At 37.0% G+C, this 17,718-nt stretch overlaps 1 protein-coding gene across 5 annotated transcripts in view; it reads right to left on the bottom strand.

Annotated features, from left to right (window-relative positions):
* PTPRK (protein tyrosine phosphatase receptor type K) overlaps window positions 1-17,718 on the bottom strand; it is a 414,301-nt gene that overhangs the window by 263,315 nt on the left and 133,268 nt on the right. For all 5 annotated transcript variants that reach the window (XM_072036027.1, XM_027454570.3, XM_072036028.1 and 2 more), the window contains exon 3: window positions 14,656-14,927. In XM_072036027.1, coding sequence (XP_071892128.1) covers window positions 14,656-14,927 — 272 coding nt within the window. The remainder of the gene's footprint in view (window positions 1-14,655; window positions 14,928-17,718) is intronic.

The following is a 17,718-nucleotide window of genomic DNA, read 5'->3' as shown; positions in this document are numbered from 1 at the left end:
AAAAATAATTTGAACCTTAAAAGTTATTTCTCAACTAGATCTATTCCCCACTGCTGTTCACCTCAAAACTCCACGAGTTCTTTACCTCCCAGAAGGCAGAATGAAGCACAAAGTGGGGAACAAATCAGGAAGCAGGGAGGTAACAGCAGAAACTGCCTATATTGGGAATGCCACCAAAACATACTTGCAAAACAGCACATTAAAAAGACTTTCCATGCGCTGTGCTTTGCCCCTGTCTTGGCCCAACCCAAAGTATTTTTCTCCAACTTATCAGAAAAGATTACTGTTAAAGTACAAGGATTTAAAACGCATTAGCCAAATAATGTCTGGTAAATAGAGCGACCAATGCAGTTTCTGCAGAGCTTGTACTGGAGGTGCTCTGTAGCACAGAAACTGCTTTGCAATCTCATGCACAGCCCTTGCAGAACCGGTTTTAACACCACCCTTGGCCTGCTGTAGCAAAATCAGCGTGGATTTAAAAATGGACAAGCCAGTTTTTCCAATTTAATTAACAATATAATTAAACTGAAGAAGAAAATTACTTGCCTTCGTCATGACTTCACTTTCGAGTAACATTATAAACCTGTATGTGGTTATTAAGAATACCTGTGCCTGGATTACACTGACATTTTTCAGATTCACAGAAAAAGAAATTACCCTTATTGCTTGTACTGTTACTGCTACTCCTTTTTAAGAATGAGCAAAAAATACATACGCTCAAACTCACATGCTCTCTAACTTTAGAAGTAGAAACAGGAAGACATCTGTATTTCAACAGACTTCTTTGTATAGCTGACCACAGTCAACTAGGTCCTGAAGCATGCACATTTTTCAGTACTATTTCACCACACATAATATCCTTCAAAAGGACCAAAAAACCATATGTGTATTTATGTAAAATGAGGCTACTGTTACAATTTTGAAAAAGAAAAAATACCTCCAATTTTGGGGGCAGTTCCTTAATCAAATATATTGAATCTAACTGATGGGTCTACAAAGCCGCAGCCAAAGAAAATGTACAAGCCTAGTTTAACTGCTTTGTTGTGACAAAATACCCACTTAACACATTTTTCTGTTTCAAAGCACTATGCAATATTTATCTAATGTATGTAAACAAATAATGTATTAAAATGCATGCCACATTCTATTTCACTAGGATTTCTGAATCAAGAGGGACATAAAACTGAAACTAATCGCACAGCTTTCTGGAAGATATTGGTTATACTGCACGTTATACTTTGGACAAGTTAGTAATAAATCAACACTTGGGCAATATAATTCAGACTGAATTCAGTGCTACCAAGATAAGTGTATCTGATGTTGCAGCTCTTTATGGAAGACTAGACAGCTGCTGTTAAACTTCATGTCCTTTTATTGTTCAAATATATGTGGTGTTAAGATTTCATGACGGAGTCTAGGATCAAAAATGGTGATTTACTTTAAGGTTCATTTTTATCCTTACGAAGAAATAAAGCAGAAAAAAAAAAATGAGGTACATGAAAACCCATGTTCATGTACAAATACACCACCATGACATGGACATCCATAATCAAATTTGGAGTGTGCCATTTTTTACTAACAAAGAAACGTGTCAACCAAGCGAATTTCAGCTTTGTTCTGTGATTTCTCTGTTAAGATACACAGAAAAATAACTGGTTTCCTGACAAGATCTATTACAGAAATTTTTTATTTTTTTTTAACGTACAGACACATCAGACATATCAAGCATTGCAAGTTGTTTGATAACTTAACCTGCAGCAATAAAAACCACCACATTGATAGTGTCACAGTTTTTTTTGTTTGTTTTACATATTACAAAATATTAAGAGTTCCATTCACATAGAAGAGAAATTTTTGTTAAACATGCTATGTTCATATTTTCAGGAATCCTGTTGTTGTTTCAGTTTGTTTATTCTTCACAAGTACAAGCACAGCACGTAAAGGGCAGCATATATTGGCTCTGCCAAAGGAGAAAACCAAATATCACACTGGAAACGTGTCATCAGACAGCAAGGAAGAGACCTGTGACAGTGCAGAGGGAAGACCAGCATCGATCTCCTCTGGACTCTTCCCAAGGGCGGCAGAGCTAGGAAAGTAAGGAGAGGGGTGGTGACATGAAGAAAAGCAGCATCACAGACCCCATGCTTGAAACCAGGGGTGCGAAAGGAGATGGAAGCAAGGACCCCAGTGCTGCTGCCCTCACTGTCCCGAGATGAAGGGAGAACCCCGCTGCTCACACACAGAATCACACACAGAATCACAGAATCACAGAATCTCTAGGTTGGAAGAGACCTCAAGATCATCGAGTCCAACCTCTGACCTAACACTAACAGTCCCCACTAAACCATATCCCTAAGTTCTACATCTAAACGTCTTTTGAAGACTTCCAGGGATGGTGACTCAACCACCTCCCTGGGCAGCCTGTTCCAATGTCTAACAACCCTTTCAGTAAAGAAATTCTTCCTAACATCTAACCTAAAACTCCCCTGGCGCAACTTTAGCCCATTCCCCCTCGTCCTGTCACCAGGCACATGGGAGAACAGGCCAACCCCCATCTCGCTAGAGCCTCCTTTAATATACTTATACAGAGTGATAAGGTCACCCCTGAGCCTCCTTTTCTCTAGGCTCCTTGGCTTCTTCTCAAGACACATAGTACAGTGCATAGTACAGTGGCCATGTGGTAAGGAATCAGAATTAGAGTAATGCCAAAGTTCAATTCATCAGAGTTCAACATGGCAATTCATGGCAAATCACTATCTGCAACTATTTATTTATTTATTTATTTATTTATTGTAACCACAAAACCTCTGAAAAGGTTAAAAAAAAAAAAGCAATCAGCAATGCAGACAGAAAAAAAGTGTGCTTCTAAATGGTGCAAAAGGTAGTGGTAATGCAACAAAACAAGAAAACAGAACAACAACAAAAAACCACAATACACCAATGAAACAAAAAATAAATAGACTTGTGCAGGTTGCAACTGTTTCTTAATTCATTTTGTGAAGGTTAAAAAGTTTACCACAATCATCTACCCATTATAGGGAAGAAAAGGGGTAAAGTAGGGCTTTGCTCATGAATGAGAGAATGCGTCTTTAAATTCACAAAAATAGAAGAACAAAATTAAAAAAAAAAAAAAAGAGGAAAGATCACCTACCTTCATTCCTGCCTTAAAATCCACAAACTTAGAGGGATGTTTTTGTTTTTTTTTGTATTTTCATATGAAATCCAATTTTTAAGTTAGTCAGTAAATTTTGAAGAAAATCTGGTCCAAACAAATCAACTAATGATCGAAGTCACACATGAGCATAACACATGTCCAAAGCAGTTGCCACACATGCTGTCAGGAACACCATTTGAGTGCCAACCACAAAATCCCTAAAACTGAGTTCCTCTAACAGTACTTCAAAATCACACTGGGAAGGCTACCATTAAAGGATTTTTTTTTTTTAAAGTTCATCATAACATAATTCAGATTGAATACATTTGCTTCACTTCCTTGTAAATGATTTCACACCTTAAACAGCAGCAAACCTCTACTACTTCCAGGTGACAGCCTTACATCTCCTATATTTGAAGAGCTAAAAGCCTTCAGCATTGAAATTCTAGTCCCTCAATGTGCATCTATGCACACAATTAAAAAATAAAATAAAATGCACTGTTCAACAACAGAGAATTGGCAAAAGTTATTTTCTTTCAACACCAACTGAAGAGTACAGCATCTCCATGAACTAACAGGGATGCCCACACGAACCAGCCCCTCCACCAAAGGGGAACCTGCTCCTTTGCTTTGCCATGCAGATGTTGAGCACAAATGTACTGTCCCAGCTTGACACAGAGGAAGAACCAGGGGTCAGGTTTTTGTTTGTTGTCACCTGATTGAGGTGCAGGCAGAGATGGGGTAATCCTGGCACATGTACCAACAAAACCTCAGCCAGCAACTCTCAACCTGAAGGCAAGATTTCCAGCTACAAGATGCTATTCCAGCAACAGTATGTGTAAAGGTTTCATGAACCACAAGCAGAAGACTTCATCAGAACCTGAGGACACACACAACCAGGCAAAAAAGACTGGCCTACAGGATTGCACTGGGTTTCTTCTTGGCAGCCATGGTACTTTGTTTTAGTAATCCACTCCAAAAATTTTGTACCTATTCTTTAAACCTTCTGGGAGCTGCACATAAAGACATTTAAAAACAATAGCAAAGGAGCTGCACAACTGACAGAAAGAGATCTTTCAAAGAACCAAATAACATGTCTACAAGGACTACAACGCGACAGCTCCTGGCTCTGAGCCCAGAGTGCTAGCTGCCTGACCGCGCCATCGCCCCGCATCCCACCCGCATCCCACAGGGCAGTGATTAGCTTGCAAACTTCCCATCATCTACCTTATAGCCAGAAATACTCTATTCCAGATGGTGCTTCAGAATATCTAGAATAGGGGCATCATTTACTTCACTCTGGCATAAAAGGGCAAGAGGAAAAGGGGTGTGAGAGTGTGCTCTTTAACTTCTTTGTAATATCTTTTATGCAAAGGGGAAAAAATCAACAACAGTTTGTTTCTTTGTTTGTTTAAATACACAGACCTTGAATAATTGATTGGAGTGCGATCCCAGCATAAAGAAATTGAGACTCCAATTCTTCCCCTGTATTTGAATAATTTTACCTTCAGTGCAACCACCTCAGTTAGTCTGTCAACGTCACCTCAAACAAAGTCTAAACTAAAGAACAGAACTACATACAGGGTGGAGTGAATTTAAAAGATGTGAGGAATTTATTTCCCTATGAGGAGGTCATATCATCAGTCAACAAAGGATTCCTATCAGATACTTTTCTGGATGATGAAAACCTTTGCACTTTACTCCCAGCCTCAGGCTTGTTCACCACTTAGCATTAGAAAAAGAGGAAAAAAAAAAAGAAAAGAAAAAGAAAAAATACAAAACACAAAACCCCCACAACACATTGTGCACGCAATGTTACAAACTCAAAACAATTTTCCTCTGCAGCATTGCATCTTGCCCTAAATAATAAAAGTCAGGAAAGGAGAAAAAGAAAGATAAGTGGGCTGCATAATTCTCAGTTGTTTGGTTTTTTTTTCCTCAACATTAGCATTGTTGGGGGGGGAACAGACATCTAGAAACATACAGTGCTTTACAGCAAAAAATAGCTAACAACAATACACATCTTACCAGTGATGAGTTCAGATTTTTAAGCCAAAATCCCTGGCACATCAATCTGGAGAGTGAGTTGGTGCTAGTTTTTGAATCTCAGAGATTTTAGTGGACTTTTGGTACTGATTCAATACTGTATTATTATCCTTTTCCTTTCATTTATTTTCACTTAGTCATAGTCTGGAAGCCCCTAGCAGAGCACAATTCATTATTCTGAATCTTTTCAGAACCTGTATGATGAAATAAAGTATTACCGATTTCTGCTCTCCTCTAACCATCTATTTCAAGCATATATCATTGATTTCTGCCATAACCTCTATCATTCATTTCACTTTTCATACGAATAAAAACATCTTTTAGGAGCAGGATGGGAGAATGTATCACCACCAGCTGTCTGATACTGTGATATTCACAATTTTTCTTAGAATCTTTTCTTAGGATCTTCCAAAAACTGTTAGAAGGATGACAAAACTTCAGCTGCTTATATGTAAAGTACTCATGCCTTCCAAGTGTAGACAAAAACCCTAAAAATAAAATAATTGAAAAAAAGAAACATCCTGATCTTCTTTGTTTACACACGATGATTTAAGTTAATTTTGTAATTCTGAAAAACTGAATCAGGCACTCCAAGGTAGCTGATTACCAATAGTATGTTTCACTCTTTGCTGGCTGACAGATTCGGAGGTATGACAGGAAGGGGAATGCCACAGGCTTTTCATAATCTTGGTAATCAAGGATAATATAAAATTTGCATACCACCTTGCTGATGAGTCGAATGTTTCATGGAAAAGCAGTGAGGTTATAGTCACATATATTTCATCAGAAATTAAGCACTGGCTAAAAATATTTCATATTTATCTCAAAGTATGTCTTATTGAGTTTACAGGCAGACAGTTTTCCACCTGAGACTTAAGGCAATTAAAGGCAATTTGTACTGGGAACTCATATAGCACATTAACTTCCAAATCCTTTCCTTGCCTTTGGAAATGCCAAGCATCCACTATATTTTGGTCACCTTGCCCTGAAGTTATCAACTATCCTGCAGGGAATGGTGAAAAGAAGTCAAAATACCTCATAGAAATGGCTTATATGGAATGGCCTCATAGAAATGGGGTTATTCAATGGGAAGAAGAGAATTTTACACCTTGTATGTACAGCCATACAATTCCTTCCTCCAGCACTTTAGGTATGACATTTCCACACTAGTTTTAAGAAGTTCACATCATAAAGGTAGCAAAGGAAACCCAGAACATGGCAGAACAAAAGAAAGCCACTCACAGAATGTAATATAACAGAAAGCAAAGCAGTGGAAAAGATGACTTTGAAAAACTTACACAGGAAAAAAAAAAAAAAAAAAAAAAAACAACAAAAAACAGGGGGGGGGAAGGAGTAATCTTTGAGCAGTATGCTATTTGTGAAAAGCTAGATTATTGCTGAAATGATCTAGCTTGTAAAAATCAAGGCGGCAAAAGTCTTTCCTTCTCTCCCCTGCTGGAACAGCTGTCTCTGCATTTTGCAGAGGCAGGGCCTTCTCTGCTTGCAGTGGAGAAGTACACTTGAGTCACCAATTTAGACCAGGTTGACAAATTTTGTTTGACAAACAATAATCTCTATTTTCAATTGTAAAAGTTGACGCTAATTTAGTATGTTTTCTCCTTTTAGACACAAAAGCCCAAAGAGGCTAACAAAATTAAATCCATGAAGGTAGTAAAGTAATTATGTACATCTTCACATGACAGTTTAAAGGTTCCTAAACCTTCTAGGATCACAAATAACCCCTGGATTGGGAAGCATATATATATATGTGTATATATATATGTTTCCCAATACATACATACATATGTATATACATATACATATATATATATATATAAAAATAAAATATGTATACATATATATAAGGCTATTTTTATGCCACAAAAGAGTCAAAACCACTAGCACCATCATTTTTAAGAAGAATTGGAGGTCCAGTGAAACCTCCAACACTTCTGACAGGAGTCAAAACCTGGAGGTTGGCAACTCAGTCATTCAGTCATGTTGGAGCTTCTTTGAGCAATGTTCACATTCAGTCCGTGCACTGTAATTTTCCAGTCTGAAGACTGGAATGAGACTGAATGTATGTGTAGAAGTCCTTTGAGAGCTGTAAGTGCTTTGTGATCTGCAGAACTAAATGATTACAGTCTTGCTGGTAATCACTGTGCTGGAACTTAATCTTTCTTTGTCCTCACCAAACTGATAAACATCTCATAAGAAATAAGACAGAAATTTGACAGATATGCTTACACACTTGCATGTTTATCCTAACAGTTAAATAAGCTAATGTTTTGTTTGCATTAACAAGTCTTTGGGAAGCAGGAAGTTCACTACCAAAAATGCATTTCTCAGAGTAACTCTTCAATAAACTGTATCTAAAAAATAAAAATAAAAAATAAAAAATAAAAAAAAAATAAAAAAATAAAAAAATAAAGCTCTTTTGATTAAGTGTTATCTAGAAAGCAATAGTCAGGAGAACACTTAGCAGTTTACAAAGCATTTCTGACAAGAAAGCAACATTGTTCGTGTTTGATAATATTTCCAAAGGGATCCAATTTTTCATCATTAGTGATAATGATAAAGTGGTAAGACAGTTAATAGTGTTTTCACCAGATGAAAACATCAGAGGAAAGATAGAGACAGACATATAATCCATTTCATTGTGTATTAATAAGCTAGGAACAAAACAATTGAGGGACAGTTACCTTAAGAGGCACAAAGTATTCTCAAAGGAATTACATGAAGGAAATGCTGAAGAATGATGCACCTCTATGGTGCATTACAGGGATTTCCACCAGCTACCAAACACAGCCTGTTGCAGGCTTAAGAAAAAAAAACTGTTAAGAAGAAAAAATAACTGTTTTATTTAATTATAAAGTTAGCCAGCTTTTTACCAGTACATTTTACTAAACAATTTTTAAATCTCTGCTTGAAGAAAATATCTAGTTGCTCCCCTAAAACCAAAGTTATGATTCATATTTTATTTCCAAGAATGCTTAGGATTTAGAAGAACTCACCATATACATGGATTGATACTAGATGAATTTATGAATGAAGTAACCTGTGCTCAAAATCATTCTGGTGCTTTTCAAAGTGGAAGGTCAAAAAGCATGCACAAATATTACCAAACTATGTAAAGATGTCTTAAAAACAGCTGCCCCACAAATTCAATGTAACTCCAAAGTAAACAGCCTCAAATGGACGGCACAGTACTTTAGGTAAGTGATAATGGTTCTGAAATCACTTAAACATTTTTACTGGAAGTTATAAGTAAAGAAAAGTATAACCTTTTATGTCTCTTCCAATGTCAAAATTTAAAGGCCCAGATGCTAATAAACAGTCAAGAGATTTGATATTGATTTCTTCATACATCTCTTTCCACCAACAATTCTGACAGTGCCAGCTCAACTCATTGTCTTAAATTGAACCCCTCTTTTTCACATCACCAAAGCTCAGACTTCTCCCGTTTCCCTGACTGTTGTGCCCATATTTTTATCTCAATCTTGGTCCTTAAAGCATTCCTATGGAGAGATTAGCTTCCATTTAGCTGCCATTTCAGGTCAGTACTTTCACTTCCTTACACAAACCTTACGAAAACATTTCCCAGGAGTGAAACTCAGTCATACAGGTATCACAGAATCATAGAACAGCTTGGGTTGAAAGGGACCTTAGAGATCATCCAATTCCAACCCCACCACTACAGGCACAGATGCCTCTCACCAGAGGCATCTCAAAGCCCGATCTAATCTGGTCTTGAACACTTCCAGGAACAGGGCTTAGGGAGAGGCTCCAGGAACAGCTACTCTGGCAACCCTGGATGCCAGGGCCTCTCCACCCTCTGAGTAAAGGATTTCCTCCTGACAACTAATCTAAATCTCCACTCTTTCAGTTTAAAACTGTTTTCTCTTTTCCTATCATTATCTGCCCAAGCAAAAAGTTGCTCTCCATCTTTTTATAAGTCCTCCATAAGTATTGAAAAGCTCTAATGAGGTCTCCCTGGAGCCTTCTGGTGTGAATCACAATTCTGAAATTTCATTTTTAAATTCTAATTTACTCTTGTAAAAGCTATTTTAATTAAGCCAGTATTAATCCAAAATAATAAGACTGCTTCTGTGATTCATTTTAAAATACTGTTTTGGTGTCATACTACAAATTTTTAGTAGTAGCTAGAATCCTGAGTCATGGCCAACAACACCACTGGATGCAGTTCTTTAAAACACAAAGACTAACTCCTAATCTTAAAAGTAAACCAGAACATGACATAGAGTATGCTGTAATGCTTATAAGCTTTTGTTTAAGAGGCTCAGTTTTTAAATTACAATTTTTAAAAAGTCTACAAAAATATAATAAAATAAATATAAAATATAATTACTGATTTCTAAAAGTTCTCTTTCAAGAACTTGCTCAGTGTCTCCTTCAGCCTACATACTCATCTGGCATCCCCAACACCTACGCATGGCATAGGCTTCCACCAGCCTACAGCCTGCTGCCTGAGCCACCCTTTGCCTATTTTCAGTCCAGTTCCCCCACCAGACTGACGTGGCCTTAATTCTAGAAGTGGAAGAGGATTCCTCTTCACAGCAGTCCTGGTTTTGCAGACCTTTATCATGTTTCCCCGAACTGTGTCTTTTTCTAGGCCAAGGAAACTTACCCTTTTTGAGCATTCCTCTCATGTGTGCCTACAGTGCCATTCCGCTAGCACTGAACTCTTGCTCATGCTGGGATTTCCACAAGGTTTGCACTGTCTTGCAATTCAATATCCAAGACTTAAAGCAAGCTTTAACATGAGCTGTCTAGCTACTTATCAGTGTTTCTTAAAATATTCAAACACAACACTTCCCATATTAAGTTCTCCTCTATTTAGTCAACAGAATTACACTGTTTACAAGTTTTATTCAACCAGAATGTCTTTGATTTATTTTTAGTCATTTTCAGTATTCCAAATTTAATTCCTCTGAAAACATCAGTACTTTGGAATGCTTTCCTTTCTTCAAGAACTTCTTTCAGGATTTTCCTGATTCTACTTATCTCTTCAAGGCTTGAGACTGTACAGAATCAAGGAAATCTAGCTTGTAAATAGGAAGCAGGAGTTCACGAGGGTTGGGTTTCTTCTTTTTGGCCCGTAACTCAGTTCTGTGCAGTTCACACAGGCTGTATTGATTGTACTTCTGTACTTTCTAATAGCAATTCACTCATTCCTTCCTTTCAGATGTATCAGCTGACAAAACCAAATAAAATTCCCTGCTTTCCCAATCTTTTGCCACACACAGCTTGACAACAGTCTCACATCTCTGCAAGTTTAGAGTAGTGATCTAATAGCCAAAAAGACAACAAATTTTCTTATCTAACAAGAAATCTGTTTCTTACCTTATCTAGCATATGGCCTGAATATACACACCACTAGTTAATATTCAGTCAATCTGCCATCCCGTTATAATTCTGTTATTGTTTCAAAAGCTCTTAAAATTGTAAGGGTAAATAACTTTCCAAGATCTTTGAGATACTTAAACATGTATAAATCCTATATACCATCAATATTAAAATAATAACACATTCATTACTCAAATCAGGATTCACAAGTCAGGAATAAGATGATTTGGCTTTCTAGAGTTTTCCTGCACCTTTTAAATGGTGCAAGCATCATTAACTAGTTTTCCTGAACTGATAAAAACAACATCCACTTGGTAACAATTTCATTATTTCTGGTTTGCTAGCTACACTTCTAACTGTAATCATCACTACTATCAAGCAGGTACCTTAACTAGCCTCTTTTTAAGCTGCAGAGAACCATCACTATATAATGAAGCTTTAAAGATACATGAAGAAATCAAATAATGCATTTTTAACAAGTTTGGGATTTGTGGTTCTGAGTCAAATTTCCTTATCAATTTCTGGTCAAAGGTTACTAAAATCAAGAGAGAGGCAATATAAAAGGAAAAACAGAAAATCCACGACTCACATTGCAAACTAAACCTTACTGGCTACTGAGCAAGGACTTGACACTACAATAGTAACAGGAATTTGCTGGGGAAGATTAAAAAAAATAAAATTAAAACCAAGGGAAAACAGTGTTCACGCAGACTAACCAAAACAAAGCAGCCCCATCCTTAATTTAAAACAACAAGAACAAAAATCAAAACAGATGACATAGGTGGCAAGGGAAGAGAAGTGGAAAATGATGGTGACCAAGGCAGAAAAGCAGCAACAGTCCTCAGCAGCTGCACAATCCTTACTGTGCAAAGCAGGAAAGAGCTTAGGGAAAAGAACAGAAGCATTAGACAAAACAGCACATGCACACAGGAATAAACATTTTAACTAAAATAAACTAATGAGTGACAGTAGTAACCAACATACAATAAAGAAAGACAAATCTCCCAAACAATTATAAAGTTTAAAAGACAAAAATCCTCAATAAGTTTTCCTTTGAAGTAAACCTTGCATAGGTCAAAGGTGGAATATTTCCAACAGAGTGATAAAAAAAGATTCCAGAACTAGCAAGGATCAAAATCAAATCATGTCTTCAGTCCCAAGGGATTCACTAACCAAACCCTTTTCCTTGACAGTTCATCCCCATGTTAAACAAACAGAATAAAAGATGCAGATGCCTTCTAGCAGGAGAGAGAAGACAGAGCGTATCATTGCAGGACTGCAGAAATTTCCAGAGTGCAAAACACAACAGAAGAATTACAGGTCCCATGCTTGGAGTAACCCACAGGAATGGTCCTAACATGTAACTGCCATTAGAATTTCATGTCATATACACTGTAGACACTTGAATCTTAAATCAGTGGGGAAAAAAAACAAAACAAAACAAAAAAACAACCAAACAAACAAAAACAAAACAACAAAAAAAAGAAGTCTGCAAAGGGACTAGCTTCTTTCTTAGGCTCCAAGTTCTTGAACCGCAAATTAGTCAAGGCTAGAGGTGTATTCTGGGGAGGTGTGACCATGGATTTGTCCTGATGGTGAACTCTTCTACAAACTTCTACTGTTATCCGCTGTCAGGGACAGGATACAAAGCTAACCAAAAATACAGTCTGATCCAGTAAAGCTATTGTAATAAATCATATTGTATTTCAAGATTGAAAAAACAAAATATATCACTTAATAATATAGTAAAAAAGATGTAAATGAATGATAATGAATGATTCCATTAAAAAAAAAAAAAAGGTATTTTCATAAGTAAGAGGAAACATTCAGTCCATCTAAAAATATATTAAACTGTATCTATACTGTTAAACAGAGCAATATGCAAGACAACTGTGCTCATTTTGAGCAGGAAGCAATAAAACTGCACCAGTACAGAAGAGCATAGAAATGCTTTTAAGGAGATAATTAGCTGAGCTGCAGCATTATATTAGTATTATTACACAGACATCCTGCTAACTTCCAGCTCACTGTATGAGGCTTCCTTGTAATGTGAACTGTGCTGTTCAGCCCCTGCTAATCTCTGAGCTTTTCCCTCAGTTAAAAGTGAAGGCAATCGCAACGCAGGTGACCTGATGACCCAAGTACCTGCGCACAGTTCTGCTCCACAGTCATCTTTAGTAGTGACCTTGCTTGGACAGGCAGAAATCCAGTCTCGCTTCTAGTAAAAAGCCTCTTCCATCTCGTTTTACAAAGTGTTGCGTATTTCCCTTCAGTGCTAGCAAAACTCATGGCCCAACAGGTAGATCAAAGTGACAAAATCATGAGCTAGAGCTCTACAGCAAAGAACTCCTATGAGGCAAATGAAAAAAGACTTCCATGCCGATGAATAACTCAACTCAAAACTAACACACAAAAAAACAACCATGAAGAGCGATGTTGACTGAGGCCTCAAAGGACCACTTAAAAACACAAAAACACCAACTCTGGTTTTTGTGAGAACAAGCAGGCACACACAGGCAGCATGCATATTTCCCCTCCTGTTTATAAAAACAATTGTACCAGTCATACAGTCACAAATCACGGCAGGCTGCATTAAGAATTTTGCCAGTCCTACTCCAGATTTATTTTTAATTTAAAAATAAACTATGTTATACATGATTTCAATATTCTGCTGGATGACCGAGCAAGGAAAAGAACAAAATTTCAGTACAGTCTATGAAGAGATAATGTGAAAGCTATAACGCAAGTGAAAAATGGCCATGTTGCTAAGATAAGGCCCCAACCACCAATCTCATTGTCAAGCCTGGCCATCTGTCAGCAGAAACCTGATTTACTGCATATAATGCTGCTATACTTGATTACTACTATACAGCTATAAAAGGCTCCTGGTTATTTTAAGCACACCAAAAGCTACTTTCCAGCAACATAAAAGGGTTAATAAAACACCTCCTCAGAAGCCAGGCTTTATGAAACCAGGTTTCAGATCTTTAAATCCAATTCCACATAGTTTCAATGTCACAGATAGATTAAATTGCTTTATAAATAAAAATATGAAAACCAGAGAAACAGAAACTCAAGAAAAATTTTAAATGCTAATAAATAACACTGGCTTCACTTTATAAGTAAGGCTGCTAGCAATTGCACTGATGCTTGTTTTTCATGGAAATTATTTTGATGATGGGCAATCGCAAAGAATTTTAAACAAAGCTTTTCAAGAAATATTCCCACAATACCTCTAGTTCAGAAAATAATGAACAGAGGTCATTTTGCTTCACGTGATAACTGGCCTGGATATCCGACCTGCTTGCAAGAGCACTAATGTCCTAGAGCATCCTTGGACAAAGGCCCTGTAAGCCCTGTGCACAGCCATGACATAATGCCTCATGGTGTAAGAGCACTGAGGAAGTGTATCTAACCCAACTCTTCTTCTTTTGCATGTCAGGACAAAAATGCCTGTGTATGAGATTCATCCTTCACATCAAATATCCACCAAGTGAAACAGCTGCAGGTACTTCCTCAGGTTAATCAAACAAATCAAATAACAGCATCTAGTAATAACAAGACGATTTTTCTCTCTAAACAACAGGCCTACGCTGCAGGTGGTTTTGTCCCATAGCAAGCAAACAGGAGACAAACACGTCCCGAGCAGCTGCTCATTAGGTGAGCATCATTCTGCCTGCACAGCAAATGAAGCAAATGTCATGTGGAAAAAACAGTTTACGGTCATGTAATTAGACACAGTAACACAGGCATATCCAAAAGAGGAAGGAAGACAGGTACAAATTACAATAGCACAGGCAATTTATTTCTGGGAGTTTATCATTTTTGATGTTTCTGGACTTTAACCTCACCATTTCTTTTAATGAGGCTTGGTTCCTGTTAATTTTTCCCCATTATACAATAACAGGCAACTTTGAATAATCACTTCTTTAAGAATCTCCCATCCCCAAATAATTATTTATTTAGAATGGAACATGATATTTAAGGACACTAGGAAAGTACTCCAAAAGAAAGACCAGAATGAATGTAAATTGTACAGAGCCTAGCTGTAAGCATTACAAAGAGGTAAAAAATTATTGCAAGCCTACCTGATATTCGTTGGGCCAGAAGGTGCTGACAGCCAACTCTGCTCGAAGCCAGTCTTTTCCAGTGGAGCCAGTGACATTCCAGATGGGATTAGCCAGTGGGCCTTTGTTCACCCTCACCAGGATGTTCAGAGTTCCTGGGTTTGCTCCATTCTTGCTGTACAGAAGGTAACTGAAATCTATACAGTGAGTATCGTTTTCTTTCATTGTTGGAAGCTGGAGCCGAGTCTTTTCTCCAGGGTCGTGGTCTGAGGAAATCACTATCATATATGATCCTAAAGAAGAGGGGAGTGGGAAGGGAGAAATAAAAATGAAAAATAAAACAGCAGTAAGGAAAAATATAAATGACAAGAAACTTATTTTCACTGTAAAAAAGGATGGATTTTTCATATTCTAAAATCTCAAAATTCAAGCAAGAAATCCAGCATGATATAAAATGCTTAGAAATGTCACTGAAGCAGCATCTATGGAGGACAGCATATCTATGAAGACCTCTGTATATGCTTTCAACTACAAACATTTCTTCTTCCTGTTTTAGGATAGGATAATTGGGAATAGGATCACAGATGGACTGAATAAAAATAATGAGAGGTGCAAAGGATCATCATTATTCTGAGGTCACCAAGGCCAAAATTCTCTCAACTTGCCTCACAGGTTTCCTGAAAATAAAGAGTATGGAATAATAAGTTCCACATTTCTCAGTGCAGCTTTACCAGATCTTCCTCCACCCAGAAATGGAAGCAGACTTGATCTTTAGATCTACTAGCAACTGAACTGGCTCACTTTGGACAGCAAGCTGCATTTTAAATCCTGAAAAGCTGGGTTTGTTGCTACATTTGTCTGTGAGTCCAAGAGGATAACAGAGGTTTCTATTGCTGGAAGAGATCTCATCTCATATGTTTATTTTACCAATAGACAGAATACAGAACAAAGTGAGCCTGCCTAGCTACAAAGGCAGAAAGTGGAAATCCAACGTTTAAAAAGTTGATACAGGACATATTGCTGAAATGGTTTGTCCTGATGTTCTGCAGAATGGACAGTAAGTGGATGGCTGCCAGTTTAGTTTCACAGTATCCTAACCCCATAGCATCCTCATTTCTTCAAGAGCAACAACTTCATGCCAGTTTACTATCTTGCAAATGAACCCCACAAAACAATGCACATCAGCCAAAACTTTACAACTAGGTGAGAAAATCCAGCTCGGTATACAACATGAATCCTTGCCCATCTTGCTTAGTGGTTCCAGAAGGTTCGTGTTAACATATTTTGCTTCTACTTTACTTCTTCAAGAGCACTGTTATAAAGAACCCTTCCTCCTGAAGAAGACTCAGACAAAATCCAACAAAAATATAGTTCAAAAATTAGACTAAATTTAAGAAATCATAGATTAGTGAGTACTTGTCCAAAGGAGTACATACATGTATATACTCGCAGAACTCCCATAGGAGTTCTGCGAGTATATACATGTATGAGCATACTATCGATTGGAAGTCTTCTGTTAGCTACAAATTTGTATAAATTACTACATTTATGTACATGAAGTTTTATCTTTTGATTTTTATGGAACAAAGAAATACTGTGTTCTCAGACGACCCAAGCAGTTGTATCTATGAACATGAAAATTGTTGACAATTTTCATCTTCTCAGGAAGAGATGAAAATTTAGGAGCATGGATCAAATAATCTGTGTGAGATGACAATTTACTGCCCTGTAAAGCAATTCTGTGCTAAAAAAAAAATGTAGCAAAAGAGTAGGCAATGCTACAGAATGAAAGCAGCTCTGATTAAAGTACAGTGCTGGGATCTTTGAATACTCATCTTCAAGAAGAAAAAGGGGGTGGGGGGGATGTTAAAGAAAACTACTACAATGCAACATAAGCACCTAGTTAGTATTTAGAATTATATGCAGAATCTTTTATAAGATTTATTTATTCTTTAAAAGAGAATTTGGCAGACTATCAGTTCTTCATTGCTACCTCTTCATCATTAATTCTCATTTATAAAGACACAAAAGAACCATATTACACTATGTAGGATTGCTGCTAGAGATCTTTAATGATTATGTTTTAAAATCAATTGCAAATTGCACACAAGCTGTTCCAAAAAGTGTTCTAAACTACATCCAATGGTGTGCAGTGATTATTAGAGTCTCTTGACTCTAGAATAAACTTACTTAGAGAAAGCCTGCTTGTAATCTCTACCTCAGTACATATTGTTTTATAAGCACCAGATTACTCATGAATGATGCAATACAGAATATTATTTTCCAAAATTTGGAATAAATACTATGCATTTGGCAGGGGGAGCTTATGTGTCAGCAATTGTGGGATTTTTTTTCTTTCTAAACAAGTTAGAAAAGTGAAAAGGATCAGTGAAAAATTACAAAGATTACTTTCCGCAGCATTAGTGAAAAATTACAGATTACTTCCTGCAGCATTAGCACAGATTCTCTACAGGCATCTACGTTGCCTCTTAGCCTTTGTTACATTTATCTTGCAAATATTTTTAAGTAATAGACAAAAAGCAAAGTATTTTTTTTCCACACCAAATACTTTTTTTCTACATTTCTAAAGCTAAGCTCAGGAAACAGATAAACCCGCCAACTTTTTTTTCTGAAGGGAATCTATGGGAGAAAATGAAGGAGCAGAATATAAGAATTAAATTTTGCAGAATTTTTGAAATATTTCTTTCAATTTACCTCAAGATAACGATAAAACTACTGGGAGGAAAATAAGATCACAATAAAATAACAAACGAACAAGAAATATTTCAAGATCTTGTTCCTATACTAAACTCATCTGCTATAACCTTTGGAGGCACCAACATGCATTTTTCAGCATATACACACATTTTAGAACACTCTACTTTTCCAACCTCATTCTTCATCATTTTAAAATACTTAGAAGCAAATTTGCATATATCTATCTACATGTGTTAGTCCCACAGCATTTCATGAAATGCTCCAGACTGTGTTCATAAACCATTTGTCATGAAGCCAAAGCATCTGTTCGGCATCTTGCAAACTGCTTCCCCTTGCCTCCCCTTCTCAAACTTCTTACCAGGCTAT

This window comes from Anas platyrhynchos, chromosome 3 (genome assembly GCF_047663525.1).
Source record: "Anas platyrhynchos isolate ZD024472 breed Pekin duck chromosome 3, IASCAAS_PekinDuck_T2T, whole genome shotgun sequence".
Lineage (NCBI taxonomy): Eukaryota > Metazoa > Chordata > Aves > Anseriformes > Anatidae > Anas > Anas platyrhynchos.
The sequence above is the reverse complement of the archived record's forward strand: the minus strand, read 5'-3'. Positions and strand labels throughout refer to the sequence as shown.